The sequence below is a fragment of the Ovis aries genome, chromosome 2 (assembly GCF_016772045.2).
Source record: "Ovis aries strain OAR_USU_Benz2616 breed Rambouillet chromosome 2, ARS-UI_Ramb_v3.0, whole genome shotgun sequence".
NCBI lineage: Eukaryota > Metazoa > Chordata > Mammalia > Artiodactyla > Bovidae > Ovis > Ovis aries.
Genome location: NC_056055.1, coordinates 27,563,277 through 27,589,217, shown reverse-complemented (window position 1 = coordinate 27,589,217; position 25,941 = coordinate 27,563,277). Strand labels below are relative to the sequence as shown.

General features: G+C 39.8%; 1 protein-coding gene across 7 annotated transcripts in view; it reads left to right on the top strand.

The window, feature by feature from the left end:
• Positions 1-3,450: 3,450 nt before the first annotated feature.
• The window catches only part of PTPDC1 (protein tyrosine phosphatase domain containing 1), a 75,150-nt gene continuing 52,659 nt past the window's right edge, over positions 3,451-25,941 (top strand). For 4 of the 7 annotated variants that reach the window (XM_042242986.2, XM_060410827.1, XM_060410826.1 and 1 more), the window contains exon 1: positions 3,451-3,833. Coding sequence is in view for 1 of the 7 variants with exons in the window: in XM_060410824.1 (XP_060266807.1) it covers positions 15,364-15,460 (97 nt within the window). In the remaining 6 variants the exon portion in view is untranslated. Of the gene's footprint in view, positions 3,834-15,238; positions 15,461-17,445; positions 17,560-25,941 lie in introns of those variants that run through there. The other 3 variants (XM_060410824.1, XM_042242985.2, XM_060410825.1) reach the window with 3 other exon arrangements.

The window sequence follows — 25,941 nt, the reverse complement described above, 5'->3', positions numbered from 1 at the left end:
CAATCACAATAATTATAGAGTACATCTTTTCAGCAACGAAAATACAGTATTTGTACCTAGTCGTGAGATGTGAAAATGAAGTAACTAATCTCTAGGTTATTGGGTTTTCTAAGGAAAATACTGTCAGTTGTGAGTACCATCCAATCTTGGAATCTTTTCATGGATCCAAGAGCCTCACCAGCTCTATAGTGCAGATGTTTAAACACTCAACTCCCTATCCCTCATCTTTTGTGTCAAGTGCCCATCCATAGGCTGGGGAAGCAGAAGATGTCTAAATTAAGAATGCCACCAAGAAAACTGCACACAAGATAAAGTAACTCCACCCACCCCCACCCACCTGCCAAAGCAAGGAGACAATGGATGCTACCAGCCATAGCAATCAAACTCCTTAGCATGAATATGTGACCCATCATGATAGGGCACTGCCTAACTGTTCCACGTACTCTCCTATCCCCTATCTCTTCATACCCGGTAGTCAACATGCCTCACCCTCTTTGCCATCTATATACTTTTGTACTACCATTCCTTACACTTGGCTGGTGGTCTCCAGTTCCATTTTCAATACCCCATTAGTCATCAGCTCTTTTAAAAATATATTATTTAGAGCCATCAGTTCTTTAGAAATTCTTCTGTGACAACTCCCTTCCCTCCCTTCCAGGTTGGATGCCTTCTCACCTGTTCCACATCATCCATAGTATCATGATGTGTTCAAATTGTCTGTACTCTTGTCTTTCTCCCCCTTGACTGTGGAATCCCTAAAGGCAGGGATTATCTGACTAATACTTATGCTTAATGGAGCAGCATGTATTCAATAAGCATTAAAGTTTATTGAATGCAAAAAATCAGTCTCATTACTTACTGCTGCTGCTGCTGCCAAGTCGCTTCAGTCGTGTCCGACTCTGTGCAACCCCATAAACGGAAGCCCACCAGGCTCCCCCGTCCCTGGAATTCTCCAGGCAAGAACACTGGAGTGGGTTGCCATTTCCTTCTCCAAGGCATGAAAGTGAAAAGTGAAAGTGAAGTCGCTCAGTCGTGTCCAACTCTTAGCGACCCCATGGACTGCAGCCTATTAGGCTCCTCTGTCCATGGGATTTTCCAGGCAAGAGTACTGGAGTGGGTTGCTAATAAACTCTAATATGGGCACTGTTCTCCCCTGGACAGTGTTGAGAAGTACCAAGTTCAACTTTTTCAGTTCTCTTTTAGCTTCAACTGTTTATCAAAAGCATTTGTTTGTACAACATTACTATACTGGTGTTTTGACATAACTATAGTTTTACACTGGTATATTACCTGATGCCTGCTTCCTGCACTTATAGGGGAGTGGCCTTACTCTCATTTTGTTTGATTCTAGTCAGCTTTAGACAGAGTAGAGTGGTCCTTCTTGACTTAGTACGTGAAATTATATTCCTGAGGCCCATATGCTTGTAAAATACTGTGTAGCAGCTCAGTAGTATATCTATACCATTTGGTATACCTATGGTTTGTCACTATTATCTTTCAGTGTTCATGTGCATGAGAGGGCTAGTAATGCCTGCCCACCTTGCAGAATTGTTGTGCATTTAAGAGGAAAATATATGTAAAGCATTTAGCACAGAGTCAGCCACAGAGTTTATATTTGCCTAGTAAGTTGTTCAGCACACCCAGAGGAAGGAATTATTTCTACTGAGTTGTGTGGTACAGGACCACTTGCAAGTGTTTATAAAAAGAGGTTGTAGTTGTTCATCCAAAGGCATTCTTCCTTCCTTTTTTGGAAGGGAATTTTATTGAGGACAGAAATATGCTTAGAGTACCAGGCAAGGCCATGTTACTAAGTTCAAATCTGTAAGATGTAGATAGAAGTTCTTGGGTGGCGCTTCTGGAAGAATCCTTTCTAAAAGAGATTTTTTTTTAATCTGACAAATACTCAAGTCTGAATACTAGTTTCTTAGTCAAGTAACATTGGTGTTTCATTTTGCAAAACAGTGACTAGTTAAGCTCACAACTCAAACTGTATTTGTTTAGAACAAATGGCAATGCCGTATCATATCATTCAACTTAATAGTCCAAATGCCTTTTCAGACAATCATCATAGAATTTTAAAGATACATATATCTCAAGGGTCAACTTTTGATAGAGTTAATAATTGTTACTGTGAAACTTTTTTTTTTCTTTTTCTGCAAAGAGTAGTGGTGAAGAATACAATGACTGCTAGTTCAAACTAAAATAAACTAAGGTGATGTCTGAAGCTACAACCATTTTGGCCCAAACTTGGGGATAGAAGCCAACAGTAAGGATAGAGTGGAGTTTGCATTCCTGGGGTACCAACCTAACACCTTCTGAGAGAGGGGGAAAAAGCCTAAGGGTTTAGGATGTTGAAAGTTAGGCATGCAGGCAAACCCATCCTTCCATCTGTTAACGGAACTAGTGTGAGGCTGACTGCTCGGCCTTGATCTAATCCCAGTATTCCCGCCCTTGGGAACATCTGGGACTAGCTGGAGGCTAGGTAGCCAGACTGCAGCCATGAAATTAAAAGATGCTTACTCCTTGGAAGAAAAGTTATGACCAACCTAGATAGCATATTCAAAAGCAGAGACATTACTTTGCCAACTAAGGTCCGTCTAGTCAAGGCTATGGTTTTTCCTGTGGTCATGTATGGATGTGAGAGTTGGACTGTGAAGAAAGCTGAGCGCCAAAGAATTGATGCTTTTGAACTGTGGTGTTGGAGAAGACTCTTGAGAGTTCCTTGCACTGCAAGGAGACCCAACCAGTCCATTCTGAAGGAGATCAGCCCTGGGATTTCTTTGGAGGGAATGATGTTGAAGCTGAAACTCCAGTACTTTGGGCACCTCATGCGAAGAGTTGACTCATTGGAAAAGATTCTGATGCGGAGAGAGATTGGGGACAGGAGGAGAAGGGGACGACAGAGGATGAGATGGCTGGATGGCATCACCAACTCGATGGACATGAGTCTGAGTGACCTCCGGGAGTTGGTGATGGACAGGGAGGCCTGGCGTGCTGCGATTCATGGGGTCGCAAAGAGTTGGACACGACTGAGCGACTGAACTGAACTGAACTGAACTGAACTGAACTGCGGTAGCCAGTAAGACTGGGGCTGGACTAGGATGACAACGGAGGAAAAAAAAAGGAAAAACAGGCTCTCGGTCCAGGGCTGAGAGGCTGGCCAAACCCCATTCTGTGTCAGCCCTCGTCCCAAGTACTCCTTTCCCTTTTTTCTTCTACTGGTGTAGTCCGGGGAAAGCAGGGGGAGTCAAAACTGGACTTCGGCTACCCTCAGTCCTGCAGAACTGACCCCGAAACCACCCAACAGCGTCAGCTGAGCAGGCACTTAGCACGCCGCAGCCCCCTCAGCCCACTTTGAAAGCTCCCAGAGCCACCAGTCGCGTCACGGGCCATCTCAAGCTGCCATTGGCCCGCGCGCGTCACGTGCAGCAGCGCGCGGCGGCGATTGGTGCAGTGTGAGGCAGCGGGGACGCGCCGGGGATCGCGGAGGGAGCTTTGCCTCAGCCCCTAGAGCCCAGCGGCGGTGAATGGACCGCTAGGCGGGCGCGGCCTGGTCAGTCAGACGGGACTGTGAGGGGCGGTAGTATTGCTTGCCCTGCTGGGCAGCGGCGGGGCCTCTGGACACCTCGGCGAAGCACGGCCTGTGGGGTTCAGTTAGGGCTGGGGCGGAGGTCAGCCGGCGGACGGGGGGCAAGTCGGGCGGGGAAGGCAGTAAAGCCGACCCGCCCGCCGCTACGAGGGCTACGGATGAGAAGCCGCGGGAGAGGCGCGCGATCTGCTGTTAGCTGCGCCGGCGATTCCAGCTGCATGTTAAACGTCTGAATCCTCACGTGGTGAGTGCTGGCGGGCACCTCAGTGAGGGGGACTGGCCTGGGTATCGGGGCTGCAGGGCCCGGTTGCGAGGGGCCTCTCTCAGCCCCGCCCAGGACCCGACATCCTTCTGTAGGAGCTCTGGATTTTTAAATATCAGTAACTAATTAAAAGTAAATGAGTAAACTGAGGGGGAGGGCGGATGGGCCGGTTCCAGACCATCGGTTTGTGGCCAATGTAGACTAGATCCTGCTCCTAATTTGTGGTGTGACCTTGACCAAGTCACCTCTCTCGAGGATGGACTTTCTCAACGTGGATGATGGTGCTCATATTTTTGAGGGGAAAAAGATCTCAGACAATACAATGGCTTGTGGCTTTCCAGAGGGCCACAAAACTTAAGTACTGTCTGTCTCGGACTGGGGAATTAGAAGAGAAAATGCTTAGAAAGGCTCCTGGGAGGAGAGGGGGTAGATGAGAAAAAGGTGAGAAATCCTGCTTTAAGGGAAGAGATAAAGAGACGTTCTTGTGATAGTTATATACATTAGAGGATTAAAGCAAACGAGTTGGAAGAACTTGAAAGGTCGTCTATTAGAAAAGTTTTGTGACGCCTCACATGTACATACACACAGTTTTACTTGGCCTCCAAAACAGACTGTCATTCCACCTTCTATAATGAGAAAATTGAGGATCCAAGGGTTTGGGTGACATGCTACAGTCAGAGCTATTAAATGAAGAACTGGAATTTAAACCCAAGCCTCTGTGGCCCCAAACCCATTCATCATGTTGCCTCTCAGCCTCTGTTCCAGTTATGTCCCAACCAAGAATTCTACTTTGTGACTTAAAATATGAATATTCCCAGCCTGCCACACCCAAGAAACATCAGTTCAGTATCTGGGACCTAGCCTGGTAATCTGCATATTAACTATTACTAGGTGGTTCCATTTTGGTGATCCAAGGGACCATTTGGAGAAAAACTACTCTATAAATTTCCCACCCAGCCCCCACATCCTCTTTGGGTGTACCCTAGGGATTCAAAAGAGCAGAGATTACATCTTCTCTTCCAAAGAGGTGGCCAACCAAGCTTTGGGAGAAGCCAAGGTTTATGAGCTAGCACCTTGCACAGCTCTCAGTTTGAGAAAGTGCTGGCAATTTTGGTTTTCTTTCTTCCTTCCTCCCTCCCTCTTCCTTCCTTCCTTTCTCCTCCCCCTTTTCTCTCCCCTCTTTTTTGTACACCTTCCTTTGTTGCTACTCTGATACTCCTAAGAAAATGGCTCAAGGCATTTATTTTAAAGTCCATATTAAAATTTAAAACACCATAAAAAAGGTTTAAAAACCACAATTCATTCATAATGCTTCCAGTCTGTAAGTTTGCATGTTCTGTTGTATTGTTCTACTATTAATTATAACAGTCTCCCTCTTGTTAATCATATAGATTGTTCAAGTTCACACAATTTAGAAAATTCGTCTAGGAGATGAGCTTGAACCTCACAATTCCAATTGGAAATCATAAAATTATGCTGAAGATAAACCTTAAATCACAGTTCTCTTAAGAGCATATCTCATTCTCCTTCCAAATGCCTCAAAATCTGAAGATTTTTCTTTAGTTCTAAAAATAAATGGTATTGTTGGTATGAATATGCATACACTGAAATGTTTCTTTTCCAGTGACTTTATCTGTCCTTTCCCATATCACTTCATTCTCACCAAAAGATATATTTAATTATTAATACTTAATTTGCTTATATATTTCATGTTCTAAAAAATGTAAGTTAAATAATCAAAACATTTCTTTGCAATTATTAACTCTCATTTAATGCACTTTGCTGCTAAAAAGGTTTTATTTTTCTAGTTCTTATGGAGGCAATATGGGATAGAGGAAATAAAGTGAGTTTTGGTTTAAGGAAGACCTGGTGCTCCAACCCCAATTCCAACACTTTCAAACAGTGATCAATCTGATCACAGTAAATGGAGCAAATTGGATTTTTAAAGAAGCTATGAATTTTGCATTGTAACTAGTTACAGTGATGAAAAATTGAAACTATCTACTTACACTTGCATGAAAAAAACCTTTATTAATAGGGATTCTGCTTTAACATTTTCTCAGTTTGTTAATGATCATGTTTTCTTCTTCTTTTTTTTTTTTTTTTTTTTTTTGTCTTGTTTAAAACCTAACATTTGTTTTCTTGGGTAGTAAACCTTTATGATTTTAATCCATAACTTTTTGAGTGGCAGATTCTACTGCAAAACCATTAACTAGCCTATTCTAGCTGCTATGAAAGAATACTTCCTCTCTTTGTTCTTTCTCTTGGATGTGAATAGGTATTAGTCTTTGGCTCATACTTTCCTGTCTGGATGCTGCTGTGTTCATAGTGCGAGGAGCTGGCCATTGCAGGTGGAGAATGGTTTAGAGAAGGCCTACAGATAGTACTTGAGGGAAACAAAGGCATGTCTTTTTTGATCTTGGAGTTGTTTTTATTCACTATAGTTCAGGCAGCACCATTTCTTCTGCACACTTGATCTAATAGTTTGTGGCACTCTTCCCTTCAAAAGGAAGGTTGTCTGTCCCTATAAGTGAACTCAGGACTTTATTTCATCAAAAATGTTTGAATGCTTGTGCTAGACATTATAATATTTTAAATGGATCAATTATTATAGATTCTTAGATTCCTATATGTTTAAGAAGGGCCATATGATCTTAGCTACTCATGGAAACATTTTCTCATTTAGAATGATACTGTTTTCAAAGTCAATCCTAATATGTTACTTTTATAGCTTTATAAAGGCTAATTTAATTTAGCTCTAGGTGAAAAATGTTCTAGAGGATTTATATTTTCTCCATTTAAAAAAATCTTCTGAGTTAGGGTTTAAATTGCCCAGTAGTTTAATTAGTGTTGTTTCTGTGTTTTTATTTTATTATAGACACAATACTGTTTCCCAGGAAGTTTGCATATAATATGTATTGACTTTTAAAAATAATGTTTTCTAGAAATAAATAAAGATAGGCAAATATAAAGTCAATATCAAACTTGTACTGATAATCAGAAAATAAAATACACTCTGTTAATATTTTGGCATATGTTCTTCTGGTCTTTGTTTATGTACCTGTTCTATTTATGTATTTCTTAATAAAAATGAGATCATACTCTGCATTCTGTTTTATACCTTATATTTTTTCAATTGAGTAGCATATGACAAATAAATATGCTTTTTACATGCATAATTTCAGTTCTTTGTGAGCAGATGTTTTGTTGCTAAAATAGGGACCTAAGAATCTATTTATTAAATTAGTCTACAGAAACCCAGTCTACCAACCCAGATGTTTCTGTGCTCCTTTTTTACCTCAGTTCTGTATCTCTTACTCCCCACTGCCCATTTCCCCACACCCAGGAGGGTTCTGTTGGGGAAGTCTCTGAAGGAAGTTTTATCTAGTCAGTTATACATTGTTAACACTTAAGTTCTCTTCTTTTCCAGTCTTTTCAGTAAATCCTTCAGAATTTTTATATTTTATTTTATTTGCTGGAGACAAACATCATGAGTGGATTTGGGAGGATTTGGAGTAATACAGGAAAACAAAATCATATGCTGGAATTCTTTCTCAGACTTATAGGGAAAGGAGAGATAACTGAATAAAAATACTCCCTGGGTATATGCTTTTATTCTTTCTCCCAGACAATGATGTTTTTAAAGGTCAGGAACTATTTATCCTTGTATTCCTCATGCCTCTCATAGTTCTTGGCTCCTAGTAGCAACTCAGGTATTTATATATGGACTCATGAGTCCCTAACTGTCCTGGCTTCTTCCCCCCTTAACATATACTAGTTTATATGTCTCTTTTCAGTATGTTCCTGTATACTCTGTCTTCATGCTTTGAAAAATATATATATTTGCACAAAGACGCAATTATATACGATTAAAATTTGGAAAAATATCAAAGGTCTAATTTTATTATTATTGAGGGTGTCAGAGTTTTCCATCATCATACAGTTATAACTAAAAACTGCATTATTTATTTTGTTGTTCAGATTGTTCCAGCATTTGCCATTGTGAGCTGTTTTAGTTGGCTTCTGAATCACTTTGAGATAGCCCTAGCAGTTTGTGTTTTGAGCACTTTCCTACTTTCTGGGCCAGGATCATCTTGTATATTCTCTACTCCGCTTCTAAAATCAGCCATTTCTCTTTTTGTTTATCTTTGTTGTTTTTTACTTTTTTATTTTCCATATGGCTTTTTACAAGATATTGAATATAATTCCCTGTGCTGTATAGTAGGACTTTGATGTTTATCCATTCTATTAATATATATAATAGTTTGCATGTGTTAATCCCAAACTCCCAATCCATTCCTCCCCATCCCGCTTCCCCTTGGCAACCACAAGTCTATTTTCTGTGTCTGTGACTGTTTTGTAAATAAGTTCATTTGTGTCATATTTTAGATTCCACATAAATCATATGGTATCTGTCTTTTTCTGGCTTAACTTCACTTAGTATGACAATCTCCAGTTTCATCTGTGCTGCTGCAAATGACATTATTTCATTCTTTGTTTATGTAAAATCACCCATTTCCCTGGATCCTTTCATTGGAAAAGGGTATTAGAAACCAGGACTTGCTCTAATCTGCTCATCATTGAAGCACAGTTATTCACCCAGGCCAGGGAGGGGTATGGTGACCCCTGGGCTATGCGCGAAGTGCCTGTGGCAGTGGAGACTGACAGGCAGTTATACTAGGGCAGGATCACTCTGGTGGGAGTCCCTCCCAGTGCCTGCAGAGGCTGAAGCAGATGGTTGAGGAAGGGGGTTGCAATGGTGGCCCTGCCCCTTCTGTGCCACTCAATAATGATGCCTTGCTTCTATGATGTCCCAGGTTTTTTGTGTAAACTTTCCTAAACTTTCCTGGTTGTGGGGTCCTTAGTCCTGTTACTTCAGGCTGCCTTTTCACAGCCAATCCTCCCTGAGTCCACTCTCTGAACCCCACTTTCCAGCACTCAGTGCCCTCTACACCAGGAGACACACAACTCATACTGGAGTGCTCAGGGCTGAGGCACAGACCATGCATGCATTTCTTACTTTGTTCTGCCTGCCACAGAAAGGGCCATCTCCTCTGATTCCCCAAAGTTCCCTTTCTGCCCCAGCTGTTCTCCCCACATTTTCTGAATATGGGAACCTGTCCTTACCTTTAGCTTCCCGCCAGGATTGCTGGCCCCTTTTTTGATTCCTTTTCTTTTTTTCTTTCTTTGGTCCTACCTGGTTGTTAGGGGATTTTTTTTTATCCATTTAGGTGTCCAGAGTCTTCCACTAATGTTCAGAAGGTGCTCTGTGAGAATTGTTCCATTTGTAGATGTATTCTTGATGTAATTGTGAGGAGAGACAAGTTCTGGGTCCTCCTATTCTGCCATCTTGACTTCTCCCTTAAAATTTTTTTCTTTAATGAATTTTGCTTTTAGTATTGTACTTAAAAACTCATTACCAAACTCAAAGTCATGCTGGTTTTTTCCCTAAGTTTTCTTACAGAAACTTTTTTAGTTTCTACATTTTACATTTAGGTCTATGATCCACCTCAAGTTAATTTTTGTGTAAGATGTGAAGTTCAGTTTGTTGTATATGGACTCCCAACATATAGCATGATTTATTGAAAAGACTCTTCTTTCTCCATTGAATTGCCTTTTCACCTTTGTCAAAAATTGACAGTATTTGTGTAGGTCTGTTTCCATACTCTCTATTCTATTTCATTGATTGATGTGTCTATTCTTCCCCCCCCCCTCGCCCTGCCCCCATGTTCATTACTGTGAGTCTTGAAATGAATAATATAAATTCTTAAGCTTTTGCTTTTCTTTCCCAGAATTGAATTGGTTATTCTAGTACCTCTACTTTTCCACAAATTTTTGAAGTAAGTTTATATATTTCTATTAAAAAAAAAAAAACCTGGCTAGAATTTCAATAGGGATTACATTAGGTCACAGAAAATTAACATCTTTACTGATTAGTTGACTTTTATGTGTCAGCTGGAGTTCCAAAAAAAACATCTATTTCTGCTTTACTGACTATGCCAAAGCCTTTGACTGTGTGGATCACAATAAACTGTGGAAAATCCTGAAAGAGATGGGAAGACCAGACCACCTGACCTGCCTCTTGAGAAACCTATATGCAGGTCAGGAAGCAACAGTTCGAACTGGACATGGAACAACAGACTGGTTCCAATAGGAAAAGGAGTATGTCAAGGCTGTATATTGTCACCCTGCTTATTTAACTTCTATGCAGAGTACATCATGAGAAACACTGGGCTGGAAGAAGCACAAGCTGGAATGAAGATTGCTGGGAGAAATCTCAATAACCTCAGATATGCAGATGACACCACCTTTATGGCAGAAAGTGAAGAGGAGCTAAAAGCCTCTTGATGAAAGTGAAAGAGGAGAGTGAAAAAGTTGGCTTAAAGCTCAACATTCAGAAAACAAAGATCATGGCATCTGGTCCCATCACTTCATGGGAAATAGATGGGAAACAGTGGAAACAGTGTCAGACTTTATTTTTGGGGGCTCCCAAATCACTGCAGATGGTGACTGCAGCCATGAAATTAAAAGACGCTTACTCCTTGGAAGAAAAGTTATGACCAACCTAGATAGCATATTGAAAAGCAGAGATATTACTTTGTCCACAAAGGTCCATCCAGTCAAGGCTATGGTTTTCCAGTGGTCATGTATGGATGTGAGAGTTGGACTGTGAAGAAAGCTGAGCGCCAAAGAATTGATGCTTTTGAACTGTGGTGTTGGAGGAGACTCTTGAGAGTCCCTTGGACTGCAAGGAGATCCAACCAGTCCATTCTGAAGGAGATCAGTCCTAGGATTTCTTTGGAGGGAATGATGCTGAAGCTGAAACTCCAGTAACTTTGGGCACCTCATGCGAAGGGTTGACTCATTGGAAAAGACTCTGATGCTGGGAGGGATTGGGGACAGGAGGAGAAGGGGACGACCGAGGATGAGATGGCTGGATGGCATCACAGACTCGATGGACACGAGTCTGAGTGAACTCTGGAAGTTGTTGATGGACAGGGAGGCCTGGTATGCTGCGATTCATGGGGTCACAAAGAGTCGGACACAACTGAGTGACTGAGCTGAACTGAACTGAACTGTGTACCTTTTGACTTTGCTAAACTCATTATGAAGAAGAGTTATTTGGTAGATTCTTTGGGGTCTTCTGAATACAGTTACATTGTCTGTCGTTAAAGCAGTTTTACATATTTCTTCCTTTCTAGCCTGAATACCCTTCATTTCTTTTTTTTATTTAAATACACTAGCTAGGACTTTCAGTATGAGGTTGAATTAGAAGTGATGAGACAGGACATCCTTGCCCTGTTACTGATCTTAGGGGAAATACTTAACATCTTATGCTCAAAATTATTCAAGCTAGGCTTCAGTAGTATGTGAACCGAGAACTTCCATATGTACAAGCTGGGTTTCAAAGAGGTAGAGGAACCAGAGATCGAATTGCCAACATTCATTGGATCATGGAGAAAGCAAGAGAATTCCAGAAAAACATCCATTTATGCTTCATTGATTATGCTAAAGCCTTTGTGGACCACAACAAACTGGAAAATTCTTAAGAGATGGGAATACCACACCGCCTTACCTGTCTCCTGAGAAACTTGTATGCAGATAAAGAAGCAAGTTAGAACCGAACATGAAACTACTGACTGGTTCAAAACTGGGAAAGGAGTATGACAAGGCTGTTATTGTCACTCTGCCTGTTTCATTTACATGCACAGTATATCATACAGAATGCGGGCTGGCTGAATCACAAGCTGGAATCAAGATTGCTGAGAGAAATATCAACATCCTCAGATATGCAGATGATACCACTCTAATGGCAGAAAATGAAGAGGAACTAAAGAGCTGCTTGATGAGAGTGAAAGAGGAGAGCGAAAAAACTGGCTTAAAACTGAATATTCAAAAAACTAAGATCTTTTTAATCACTTCATGGCAAATAGGAGGGAAAAAAGTGGAAACTGACAGATTTTATTTTCTTGGGCTCCAAAATCATTGCGGACAGTGACTGCAGCCACACAATTAAAGCTTGCTCCTTGGAAGAAAAGCTCTAACAAACCCAGACACCATATTCCAAAGTAGAGGCATACTTTGCTGACACAGGTCTGTATAGTCAAAGCTATGGTTTTTCCAGTACTCACATACAGTTCTGAAAGTTGGACCATGAAAAATGCTGAGCGCTGAAGAATTGATGCTTTTGAATTGTGGTGCTGGAGACGACTCTTGAGAGTCCCTTCGACTGCAAGGAGATCAAACCAGTCAATCCTAAAGGAAATCAGCACTGAATATTCATTGGAAGGACTGATGTTGAAGCTGAAGCTCCAACACTTTGGCCAACTGATTCGAAGAGCCAACTCATTGGAAAAGAGCCTGAGGCTGAGAATGATTGAAGGTAAAAGGGGAAGGGAGCAGCAGAGGATGAGATGATTAAATAGCTTCACTGACTCAGTGGACATGAAGTTGAACAAACTCCAGGAGATAAGTGTTGGACAGTGGAGCCTGGCATGCTGAAGTCCTGGTATGCTAAAGTCACAAAGAGTTGGACACAACTTAAGGACTGAACAACAACAACAAAGAGAGGATATCCTTGCCTTGTTCCTGATCTTGGGGGAAAGCTTAGCATCTTTCTGTTGAGAATGATGTTAGCTGTGATTTTTATTTATTTTTTTTTCTTTTTTTTTTTTTTCTTTAGCTGTGATTTTTAAAAAATAATCTGTATTAGGTTAGTGAAGTTCTCTTCTAATTTTTGAGAGTTTTTATCATTAATTGATGTTAAACTGTTTCTGCTCATGTATTATATGATCACATGATTTTTCTTGTTCTCTGTGTTAATATGATGTCCCATGGACAGAGGAGCCTAGCGGGCTACAGTCCTTGGAGTCACAAAAGTTGTAGGAGATGACTTAGCAACTAAACAACAACCACCACCACTTTAAGTGTACAGTTCACTAAGTATATTCATATTGTGTAAATTAAGTTGTACTTTTCATTTTTATTTAGTTCAAAACATTTTCAAATTTATCTTGAGCCTTCTTAACCCATGTATAATTTAAAGTACATTGTTTAATTTCCAAATATTTTGAAATGTCTAGCTGTCATCTATTATTGATTTCTAGTTTTATTTTGGTATGCTCTGAGAGCATACTTTGTAAGGTTTGTATTCTTTTATATTTATTAAATTGTGCTTTATGTACCAGAATGTTGGTGAATGTTCCGTGTGTGCTTCTGTTGTTGGATGGAATGTTCTATAAATATCGGTTGGGTCAAGTTGATTGATGGTACTGTTCAGGTCATGTATATTGTTACTGATTTTCTGCCTACCTGATTTATCAATTCCTTGGAAACAAGCGTTGAAACTTCCAATTTTAAATACAGTCATCCTGCTTATTCACAGTGAATTGGTTCCAGGATCCCCCGCCCCACCTTGGATTCCAAAATCCATGGATGCTCAAGTCCCTTATATAAACTGATGTAATGTCTGCGTATAACCTATGCATATCCTCCCGTATGCTTTAAAGCATCTCTGGATTACTTATAAACCCTATAAAATTATTTATAGATACGATGTAAATGCTATGTATGTGCGTGCGTGTGTGCTGAGTTACTTCAGTCATTTCTGACTCTGTGCGACCCTGTGGACTGCAGCTTGCCAGACTCCTCTGTCCATGGGATTCTCCAGGCAAGAATACTGGAGTGGGTTGCCTCCAGAGAATCTTCTCAACCCAGGGATTGAACTTGTGTCTCTTAATGTCTACATGCATTGGCAGGCAGGTTCTTTACCATTAGTGCCACCTGGGAAGCCCAAATGCTATATAAATGGTTGTAAATACAAGCTAAAGATTATGTATATAGTTAGTTGCAGGTATGTAGCAGATTCTTAAGTTCTACTTTTTGGAGCTTTCTGGGGTTCTTCTCCCAAATATTTTCCATCCGTGGTTGGTTGACTCTATAAATAGGATTAAGCTTCATTTGTGTGTGTGTGCATACTCAATCATGTCTCTTCAGATTTTCTGTTTTTTAATTACCTTTTTGTTGAGGTAACATTGGCTACAACATTATATAAGCTTCATGTGAACAATAATATATTTTTACTATGTACATTGCAGCTCACCACCAAAAATTCAGTTTCCATCTGTCGCCATATAGTTGATCCCCTTTACCTATTTCACTCTCCCCCTGATCACTCCTTCCTCTCTGGTGACCACTATGTTCTCTATATCTATCTATTTAGTTTCGTTTATTCAAGTTTTTTATTTTTTATATTTCACATGAGTGAAATTACATGGTATTTATTTTTCTTCATCTGACTTATTTCATTTAGTATAATACTCTTAAGGTACATCCATGTTGAAAGATGATACTGAGCAGTATCATCTTGATACTGAGCAGTGTTCTATCATTTTTGTGACTGAGTAGTGTGTATTCTTGTATATATATATCTATCTATCTAGGTGATGTATCACAGTGATTGGTTTGAGGATGTTGAATCAACTTGCTTTGATAGATCATGGTTTGGTTTGAGCATGTTGAACCATCCTTGCTTCTGTAGATCATGGTTGTGTGATCTTTGAATGTATTGTATTTAGCTTGCTAATATTTTGTTGAGAATTTTTATGTTTTTGCTTATCAGAGATATTGGCTATAATTCTCTTTGTTTGTGTTGTCTTCATTTGGTTTTGGTATCAGAGTGATGTTGGCTTTATGAAATTACTTAGCATTCCCTATTTTTCAGTTTTTTTGAAGAGTTTGATAAGGATAGATATGAAATCATCTTTGAATGTTAGAATTTACATGTGAAGCCTCTGGTCCTGGGCTTTTGGTTGGGGGGAGGTTTTTATGTTTCCATTTCACTGTCTGTCTTCATGATTCAGTTTTGGGAGGTTATAATGATTCTAAAAATGTATCTGTTTCTATGTTTTCAGTTAGTTGTTACATAGCTGTTCATGATATTCTTTGATAATTCTTTGTATTTTTGTGGTATCTGGTCTGCTCTATTTCCAGTGCTTTCTAATACATTCTTTATGTCGTATTTTGAGTTCTTCAGCTCCAGAATTTGTTTGGTTCTTTTTAAGGGTTTCAGCCTCTTTGGTGAACTATTATTTCAGTTCATTAATTTTTATCTTGAGCTAACTGAACCATTGAGCCTTTCTGAGTTTTCTTGTAGCTTGTTGAGTTTCTTCATGACAGCTCTTTTGAATTCTCTGTTAGATCATAATACTCCATAGTTTTAATTTTGTTTTGGTTGAAATTGTCGTTTTCTTTTTGTGATAGTGTTACTGTGGTTCTTCATGATGCTTCATGAGTTGTTCCTCTGATGGTGTATTTGAAATAGAGAATACTTTTCAACTGATTCTGATAACGCAAAAGTAGAGGATTTTCTTTTTCTCTTCCAATAGGTGGCGCTATAGCACAAGTTTTTGTTTTCTCTGAGCTGCCTCTGGTTATATTTAGGGAGTAGCACTTTGCACCCTCCTCCACCTGATGGGCAGAAAGCAAAGATGAACTAAAGAAGAGCTTCTGGATGAAGGTGAAAGAGGAGAGTGAAAAGACTGGCTTAAAACTCAACATTCAAAAAGCTAAGGTTATGGCATCCGGTCCCTTCACTTCATGGCTAACAGGTGGGGAAAAAATGGAAGCAGTGGAAGATTTTATTTTGTTGGGCTCCACAATCACTGCAGATGGTGGGGCTTAATTGCTCTGTGACATGTGGGCTCTCCCCAGACCAGGGATTGACCCTGTGTCACCTGCAGCTCCTCAGACCAGGGATTGACCCTGTGTCAGGCAGATTCTTTACCGCCTGAGCCATCAGGGAAGCCCTGTCCTTTACTTTTCAGCCTTTACTTTTCCTTTACTTTTGTGACATTGAATCTAACATGTCTTTTGTAGATTGTATATATTAGTAGTTTAGTTTTTTAGGGGGAGGATGAAATCTAATTTATGCTTTTTTGTTTTATGGTTTTGGGTCCATATTTTTAAGACTAGTTTTTTAAGATCAGTTTTAAGTTCACAACAAAATTCAGAGGAAGTTACAGGGATTTCCCAAATATCCTCTGCTCCAACAGATACATCACCCATTACCAACATTGCTTACCAGAATAATATATTTGTTATAATCTATGAACGTATGTTAATATATCATAGTCAACCAAAGTATCATTTACCTTAGGGTTCATTCTTTTATTTATTTATTTTTTTTTTAATTGAAGGATAATTGCTTTACAGAATTGTGTTGGTTTCTGCCAAACATCAACATGAATCAGCCATAGGTATACATCTGTCCCCTCCCTCTTAAACCTCCCTCCATCTTTCTCCCCATCCCACCTCTCTGGGTTTTTACAGAGCCCCAGTTTGAGTTCCTTGAGTCATACAGCAAATTCCCATTGGCTATCTATTTTACATATGGTAATGTAAGTTTCCATGTTACTCTCTGTTGATATGTTGATGTTGGCAATTTTATCTCTGGTTCCTCTGCTTTTTCTAAATCTAGCTTGTACATCTGGAAGTTCTTGATTCACATACTGTTGAAGCCTAGCTTGAAATATTTTGATCATTACTTTGCTAGCATGTGAAATGAATGCAGTTGTGTGCTAGTTTGAACATTCTTTGGCAATGTCCTTCTTTGGGACTGGAATGAAAACTGACCTTTTCCAGTCCTGTGGCCACTGCTGAGTTTTCCAAATTTGCTGGCACATTGAGTGCAGCACTTTAACAGCATCATCATTTAGGATTTGAAATCTTTATATATGCCCTATGATGTCAGTCATTTCAGCCTGAAGGATTCCTCTAGTATTTCTCATAGGCAGATTTGCTAGCAACAAATTCTCTTGCTGTTTTTTTAGTCTTTGTTTTTAAATCTGGAGATGCCTTAATTTCTCCTTTATTTTTAAAGGAGAATTTAGCTGGATATATAATTCTTGGTTGACCATGTATTTCTTTTAGCACTTTGAAGATGATCATCTCACTGTCTTTCATCTTTTCTGATAAGACATAACTATCTGTTAACTTTCTTCATGGTCATATTTTAGGCTACAACTTCCTCCACTCAGTTTTAGTTGCCTCTACTTCTGTCTGCTTTCTTTCTTCCCAAATCCATTGAAACCTCTTGCTTCTTGTTCTGTGAGCTTATTCTTTTTAAAATTTCTTCTCACCAGGATCTTAGGAGGAAGGGGAAGCTAATGTGTGAATTCAATCCACTACTTAAACCAGATGTTCTCTGTATCTTGCTATAGAAGGTCTGATCTAAGCCTGTGATTTCCCAGGAGCTACACATCTGCCCTTGTTTTCAGTTATCCAAGCTTGTCACTCAAGTGTTTCAAATATGTTTCACAGAATAGTATTTTCTTTGAGAAGTAGTTCAGGAATGTAAAAGATGTAAAATCTTGTTATCCTTCCCAGTCTGTAAATAAATGGGAATAATAAGGTGAATAGTAAACTCTGCTTCATCTGGTATTTTAAGTTTTTCATGTTGAACTAGCTGCAATTTATTTTAAAAATTCTAAACAGTGTCACAGTATGTGTATTTAAAGGTGGATGTAATTATATGACCACAGTGTTTATATACTTGCTAAAAAGAATATTCAGATAATAAACATCTTTTGGTTAGGAATCCAAATTATGGTCTGCAAAATGATGTGGTATGCTGTTTTTTACTGAAAATGACTGATGAGGAGAATCTTTCTTGCTGATAACCACCTGCATAGCAATGCCGTGATTCCAGGTAATGTATTTGGTTTAAAATAGAATTTTGATAGGAACATTAATGCCCAGGTCTCACCCAGGAACATGAGGCTTTTTCTAGATCTGGTTGATGATGTAGAACTTCTTAACATATTTCAGGAGGTTGTGAAGATTGGGTCAGAAAAAAAGAAGGTTTTCTTTTTCTGGCAGCTAAATAGAACCCAGGAGACACACTTTCACAAAAATTTATAGAATATGTGCTGCTAGGTAAATGCAGATTGCCTACCTAATGCATTGGTTCTCAGAGCATCAGGGTCACTGAAAACTAGTTAACAAGGCAGATTGGCAGCCCCACCCGGACCTACTGAGTGGAAATGCGCGAGGTGGGGCTGACCAGACTGGATTGTTAGGAAAGCCCTCCAGTTGATTGTGATGAGTGTTGAATTAGGATTTGTTGACTTTTTTTTTTTTTTAATGAATTTAGAAGTATCTGTGGTAGTGGCACTCGTGAAGATGGTTGAAACCTGTAGGAATAACCAGTCAGATGTGGTTGTTGGAAAAGAGTATGGAAACCTTGCTTATGAAGACCAGTTTCACCTATTGTTAACATCTTACCTGTTTTATCATAATATGTTTTGTAAACAGTCTGAACCAAACAGCATATTTCTTCAAATGATGAAATACTGAGAATGATACTGTAGTGTTGTTTTTCTCTGATCTGTGATTAGTCTCCTGAGAGCTGGGAACCTTCCCTAAGGTGTATTTAAGGTATGAGATCACAGAAGCCAGTGTGGTTCATAGCAAACTGCCAGACATAACGTATATTCAGAACAGTTGTAAGTTATTTCTCTGAGGACTTACCTAGTTAGAAAGGCTGGAGGGATTTGAAAAAAATAAAAGGTGTGTTTTAAATGTTGCTGGCCTGTTCTCCAGAGGTGATTTGAGGAGAAAGGGGATTTTATATAGTTCTAGGGGTTTTTGTTGTTGTTTTGTTGAGGATGCAGACTTAGAGATGGGATTCACAGTTGAGGACTTAGAGTTTAAAAGAAACTTGTTTTTATTTTGTTTTACTACATAAGGAGTCATAAGGAGTGCATTAATTCTTTTAAGGACAAAATACTACATACTGTGGTATTAAGAATCTGTTTTTTATAGCATCTGAGCCACTAGATAAATCTTGTCAGCCCTTCATGATGAGGGGATGTGAATAGAATCTGTAATTAGCATTAGAGAAAGCATCCTAAAGGAGAGAAAATTTGGGCTGAGGGTTGAATTTATTGTCATTGTGCATATTTGGCTAAAAAAATAAAAACACTAGCTACACTCCTTAGGGAATTAGGGCAAACACAAATTTTTCAGGTTGAAAATTGAAAAGATGTTGGAGATGTCACTGTGATCAGGGAAGTTAAGACAGAGAGAATGCCATTTCTTGCATTTGTGTAGTGGTGCTATTATTTATTTGATAGGCTCTTAGCAACAATCTTGAGATAAGTAAAGCATGATTACTCTTCCTCCTTTACAGATGAAAAAGCTGAGGTACAGAGAGATTAAATGATGGTGGTGTGGTATATGTTGGGTTGACCATAAAGTTCATTTGGGCTTTTCTGTAAGATATTGTGAACAATATAGTTTGATATATAGAGAACAATATAGAAAGTCCATATAATCAAAGCTATGGTTTTTCTAGTAGTCATGTACAGATGTGAGAGTTGGACCATAAAAAAGACTGAGTGTCGAAGAATTTATGTTTTTGAACTGTGGTGTTGGAGAAGACTCTTGAGAGTCCGTTGGACTGCAAGGAGATCAAACCAGTCAATCCTAAAGGAAATCAGTCCTGAATGTTCATTGGAAGGATTGATGTTGAAGCTCCAATACTTTGACCACCTGCTGTAAAGAGCCGACTCACTGGAAAAGACCCTGATGGAAAGGTTGAAGGCAAGAGGATAGGGCGGCGGCAGAGGACAAGATGGTTAGATAGTATCACCAACTCAGTGAATATGAATTTGAGCAAGCTGTGGGAGATAGTGAAGGACGGGGTGCTACATTCCATGGGGTCTCAAAAAGTCAGACATGACTTAGCAACTGAATAGCAAACAACACTGCAAATGATTGAACTCTTTGGCCAACCCAATATTTATTAAACAAATTTTTGAGCATCTACTGCATAACAGGCCCTTTTCTGGGCTTTTAAGACACAGTAGTTGACAAAGCAGACAAAAATCTATGACTTCATTGGGTAGAGAAAGGCAGATGGTAAATAGGATAAATAAGTAAATTATGTAATGTGCTTAGATATATTTTCTTTACAAGCCCTAAGGAGAAAAATGGAACAGGGAAAGAGAGCTGGTTTAAAATATGAATAGGGTGACTAGAAGGATTTTGAAGAGGATGGTGACATGATCCATCTGAAGTTAACAAGACCATTCTGGCTTCTGTGTTGAAAACAGACTGTATTATCAATCAGGTATGGAATTAGATCTGTGTACTGGCTCTCAGGTAATCTTTACAACTTCTAGAGAGCAGATAGTGAGTCTCAGAGCTGTTAGTAAGTGTGCTTAAGATCACAAAGCCAGTAAGTGCCAACAACTCTATTGAAAATATGTTTAGATTTTGTAACATTATGTTTAGACTAGCTGCATTTTTGTTTCTATTGGGAGGGGGGAAACTAAAATATGTAAAAGGGCTGTGTTGTTGATACTTGTCTTTGGTATAGCAGTGAATGAAGATTTGGAAGGAAGAATTGACAGATTGTCTGCACAGAGCAAGACAAATTTGAAAATACTACTGTGGAAAGGAGCTCTGAAGAGTTTCTTGAAAGGGAAGCAATTATAAATGGTGCAGAATCCAGTGTAGCTAAGTTCCAATGCACAGTGTAGCAGACTAAGGTCTGTCTGTATTGTTGAAAAGCTGTATGTATAGTGGTTAAGAGCACAAACTTTGGAGCTGAACTGTGTAAATTGAAATCTCAGTTCAAATCCCAGTTCAGATAATAGCTATGACTTTAGACAAATTGTTTGACTTGATTTTGCCTTAGTTTCCTAATCTGTAAAATAGAGATAATGTACAGACTAAACATGTTCTTGCCGTAGAATCCAGCAATCATGCTCCTTGATGTTTACCCAAAGGAGCTGAAAAACCTTTGTCCACACAAAAACCTGTACCCAGATGTTTATAGCCACTATATTCATAAGTACCAAAACTCGGTATGGTACATTTAGAGAATGGAATATTATTCAGCACTAAAAAGGAATCCACTTTCAAGCCATGAAGACATGGAAGATGTTAATTGTATATTAGTAAGTGAAAGCTAATCTGAAAAGGCTACATAATGTATGATTTCAACTATATTGCATTCTGGAAAAGCCAAAGTATGGAGACAGTGAACAGATTAATTATTACTGGGATGGGGTATAGAGCATAACTAAATGGAGCATAGAGGATTTTTAGGGCAGACACAGTACTGTGTATGATACTATAATGGTGGATACATATCATGATTCTTTGCGACCCCATAGACTGTAGCCCACAGGCTCCTCTGTCCATCTAATTCTCCAGGCAAGAATACTGGAATGGGTTGCCATTTCCTACTCCAGGGGCTCTTCCCAACCTAGGGATCGAACCCAGGTTCCTGGTGTCTCTTGCATTGGCAGGTAGGTTCTTTAGCACCACCTGGGAAACCTATGCATGTCATACATTTGTCCAGTTCCATAGAGTGTCCAACGCCAAGAGTGAATCCTAAGGCAAACTATTGACTCTGGGTGATTATGACGTATCAGTGTAGGTTCTTCTATTATAACACATGTACCACTGGTGGGAGGGTGTTGATAATGAGAGGCTGGGCATGTGGGAAATAGGGCGGGGATTTAGAGGAAAATCTCTGTACCTTCTACTCAGTTTTGCTGTGTATCTAAAATTGCTCTAAATATAAAATAATTTTTTTAAATGGAAATAATGGTGATACTCATCTAATAATGTTGTCATGGATATTATGAGTTGAGACATATAAAGCATTTGGAACAGGGCTTGGCATTAAGTAAGCGTATGTGTTATTATATTATTCATGAACATAAAAATATATAGATTGCATAGGTTCACTCATAGACTTAGGCTTATATCCGTTTTTCCCCATACAAACTTAAATTTTTTAGCCACAGAAGCTTTTATCATGATTGCTGTGTAGAATCTAATCATTTTCATTGTATTTCTTTAAGTGTGGCAGAAAGCCTCTTACCAGAATGAGCTGGAGTGTAAGTTGATGATAGAAATTGTTAGACCAAATTTAATAAATCATTTTGAGTATAGGCCAAAGAATCTGCATTTTCCACAAGCACTCAAGGTGATTTTGATGCATGTTGGAGTGCTAATGCTTTGAGAGTCTAGGAAGAATATACCATACTTCGAATATCTCAGGCAGTTATTAATACAATCCCCATAAATTCTCTCCCAAAAATACATGTATAAATTTTGGCAGATCACTATGTATCTGGAAGATGGAAGAGAAAGTAGTGATAGGCATACCAGACCACCTAACCTGCCTCTTGAGCAACCTATATGCAGGTCAGGAAGCAACAGTTAGAACTGGACATGGAACAACAGACTGGTTCCAAATGGGAAAAGGAGTACGTCAAGGCTGTATATTGTCACCCTGCTTATTTAACTTCTATGCAGAGTACACCATGAGAAATGCTGGGCTGGAAGAAGCACAAGCTGGAATCAGGATGGCCAGGAGAAATATCAATAACCTCATATATGCAGATACCACCACCCTTATGGCAGAAAGTGAAGAGGAGCTAAAAAGCCTCTTGATGAAAGTGAAAGAGGAGAGTGAAAAAGTTGGCTTAAAGCTCAACATTCAGAAAACAAAGATCATGGCATCTGGTCCCATCACTTCATGGGAAATAGATGGGGAAACAGTGTCAGACTTTATATTTTTGGGCTCCAAAATCACTGCAGATGGTGATTGCACCCATGAAATTAAAAGATGCTTACTCCTTGGAAGGAAAGTTATGACCAACCTAGATAGCATATTCAAAAGCAGAGACATTACTTTGCCAACAAACGTCCATCTAGTCAAGGCTATGGTTTTTCTAGTGGTCATGTATGGATGTGAGAGTTGGACTGTGAAGAAAGCTGAGCGCCAAAGAATTGATGCTTTTGAACTGTGGTGTTGGAGAAAACTCTTGAGAGTCCCTTGGACTGCAAAGAGATCTAACCAGTCCATCCTAAAGGAGACCAGTCCTGGATATTCATTGGAAGGACTGATGCTGAGGCTGAAACTGCAGTACTTTGGCCACCTCATGCGAAGAGTTGACTCATCGGAAAAGACCCTGATGCTGGGAGGAATTGGGGGCAAGAGAAGAAGGGGACAACAGAGGATGAGATGGCTGGATGGCATCACGGACTCAATGGACGTGAGTCTGAGTGAACTCCAGGAGATGGTGATGGACAGGGAGGCCTGGTATGCTGCGATTCATGGGGTTGCAAAGAGTTGGACGTGACTGAGCGACTGAACTGAACTGAGCTGAACTGATGGAGAGTCAGTGCACAAATGAGCACTTTTGCAGAGTTCTCCTGGATTTGAGTTATTTGAAGAGAGCCAAGGGGGATTTCTGCTTCCAACCAAGATGAAATAACAGAGACCAGAATCACCATCCTGCCTGAAATAAAACTAGACAAAATATGTAAAAATGGTTTTGGACATTTGCCAGGGTGCAGCCCCGGTGGATCCAGGGTGATTTGAAGGGGAGACGGAGTAGGCAAGGAAAAAACTTATTTATTAATTAATATAAGATTAGATTAGGAAGAAATAGTGTAGTAGGAAAATTAAGTGGAGAAAAGAGGCTGAATAACTTGATTTACATGGAAAGCCAATAAAGTTCCAGACAAGGAGCTTGCACCATCTACGTTAGGCTACCGGTGTCCATTTGAATATCGGAGAGTGCCCCGCCTTGGGCTCTCTCTCTTATGGATCTTAGAAGTGGGGACAAGTAAGTAGTCATGGTGAGCCTCCACGCCTCAGATGGGCATTCAGCCTGAAATTAGAGTAAAGAGGAGACACGGGGGAAACCAGTCCTTCCAATGACTGGCCCCCCCTCTGTTGTCCCTCAGGGCCTTTTATACCTTTGATTATACATAGAGATCAATGGGTAATACAAAGTTATGCAGCGTTAGCAGCCCAGACTCTTATCAAAAACAGGCTTTTCTCTCTGCATACAAGTCTTAGGTGATTTACATCATCTTCCGGCCAAAGGGCCAATTAACATTTTACAACCTTTCTTCTGATAAGGGTTTGTCAACCAGAAAACTTATTTGTGTTGTTCTTCCCAAAGTCTGGTGCGACTCTCAGAAAGCACTAAATAAAGTTACACTCTTACATAGCAAAGATACAGCAATTTATAGCAAGTAAAAGGAGTACAGTGATTTATAACAAAAGAAATTAACTCAAAAGTCTAGTGTTGCTAACGTCAATACTACTATATATCTTTTTCCATATCCCGTCTACATTGATTAACATCCTCCCAGGTGCCTAAAAGATAAAGAATATGGAGGCCTGGCAGCAATCATTGAGTCAACAGTGAAATCCTGTCACCAATATGATTTTTGGCTCTTTAGAAAAGGCTCTGTATCTTTAAGATGTTTTTAAGCTTTGTGCCTCTCGTGGTTGGGGGACTGAAAGCAATTCACAAGCTGTAAGAGGTCCGGGGGAACCTGTTAGGCAAGCTAGAGAGTTATCAGAGGGGTTTAACTGAAACATCCCTTTCAAATGCAGAAGACTAAAGCCCTGATTTGACTTTTTCCAGAGAATATCAGAAGAGTGGGAAAGCAGGCAGATTCTTATTTGGGGGGGTACATGCTCAGGAAATACCAGGGGGAAAACCTGAGGTCTGATTAGCCTCGCCATCAGAGGTCTGCCACATGACCTTGTTACGGGTGGGATTCCTCACACTGGCTCCCGGCAGACATTGAAAAGCAGGCAGCTTGGAATCATGATCTTTGAGAGAGGACCAGGAAACATGGTGAGATTCAGGTTGCACCAGCTGCTTCTCTGGAAGCAGTTTGCATGCTGCAGTATGAGGAGTACCTAAACAGAGCCTTCTTGGAGATGTGTAGAGAGCCAGGATGGCTAGAATTTGCAGTGTAATATGTTGGAGAGAAGGGAGTAGCATGAAGAGAGGCTATAGAAACATGTGGAGGACCCTCAAGTTTTTGCTGGCCTAGAGTATTTGGCTGAGTACTGATCTGCACAGACTACCCAAGACTAGGGAAAGATACAGGAAGAAGTAGACAGAGCAGTTCCAGGACATTCACAGGGGGGCTGGAAATAGTTCATACCCCCACCAGTCAGAGAAGAAAAGCCTCATGATACCCAGAGCAGCAGGTGGAAGCCTTACAGAGTTGTGGCCTTAAGCAATGGGCTCAGTTCAGTTCAGTCGCTCAGTCGTGTCCGACTAAATTAGCCTAAAATGAAGGCAGCTGTGGAGCTGCCATACTAATGTCAGATAACTAGTCTAATGAGGTAGGAAAAAAGTGAGTAATTGAGACCTATTGAATAAGTAATGAGGATTTTCTTGTGGAGAAAGAAGGATTAAGTAAAACAGGATAAAAGTATGACTGGTTGTTCAGGCAAACAGGAAAGCTGTTTAATTTGTAAACCAGTGGAACCGAGTTTAAACAGTACTAGAGCTACTAGTACTTGAGCTACTAGAGTTTAGATGAAGGCACGTGATCAACAACTGCAAGAAGAATGAAAGGGAATCTGCACTGAATACTTTTGATAGCCCTACAGATACAAATGGGCTTCCTAGGTGGCGCTGGTGGTAAAGAACCCGCCTGCCCATACAGGAGACATGAGAGATGCAGGTTCAATCCCTGCGTGGGATCAAGCCTCTGGAGAATGAAATGGCAAGCCACTCCAGTGTTCTTACCTGGAGAATAGGGTTGCAAAGACTTGCAACTAAAGTGACTTACCATGCATGCATGCATACATAATACATGTATATAATATCTAACACACACAATAATTATTTTGTATTTTGTCTTGCATATTAGAATAAGCCTATAGGCATGGAAAACTTGATTACAGGTTTTTTTTGTTGTTGTTTAGTTGCTAAATCATGTCTGACTCCTTTGCAATCCCATGGACTGTAGCCCGCTAGTCTCCTCCAACCATGGAATTTTCCATGCGAGAATACTGGAATGCGTTGCCATTTCCTTCTCCAGGGGTTCTTCCTGACTCAGGAATCAAAGCTGCATCTCCTGCATTGGCAGGTGAATTCTTTACTGCTGAGGCCCCAGAAATGCCCAATTGCAGATATAGCTAAAGGGTAAAAATTAAAAAATATTTAAAAAATGATATAGGTCCCCTCCACTTCCAAGTTCTTCTACCTATATCATTTTTTCAATTACTTTTAATTTTTAAGCT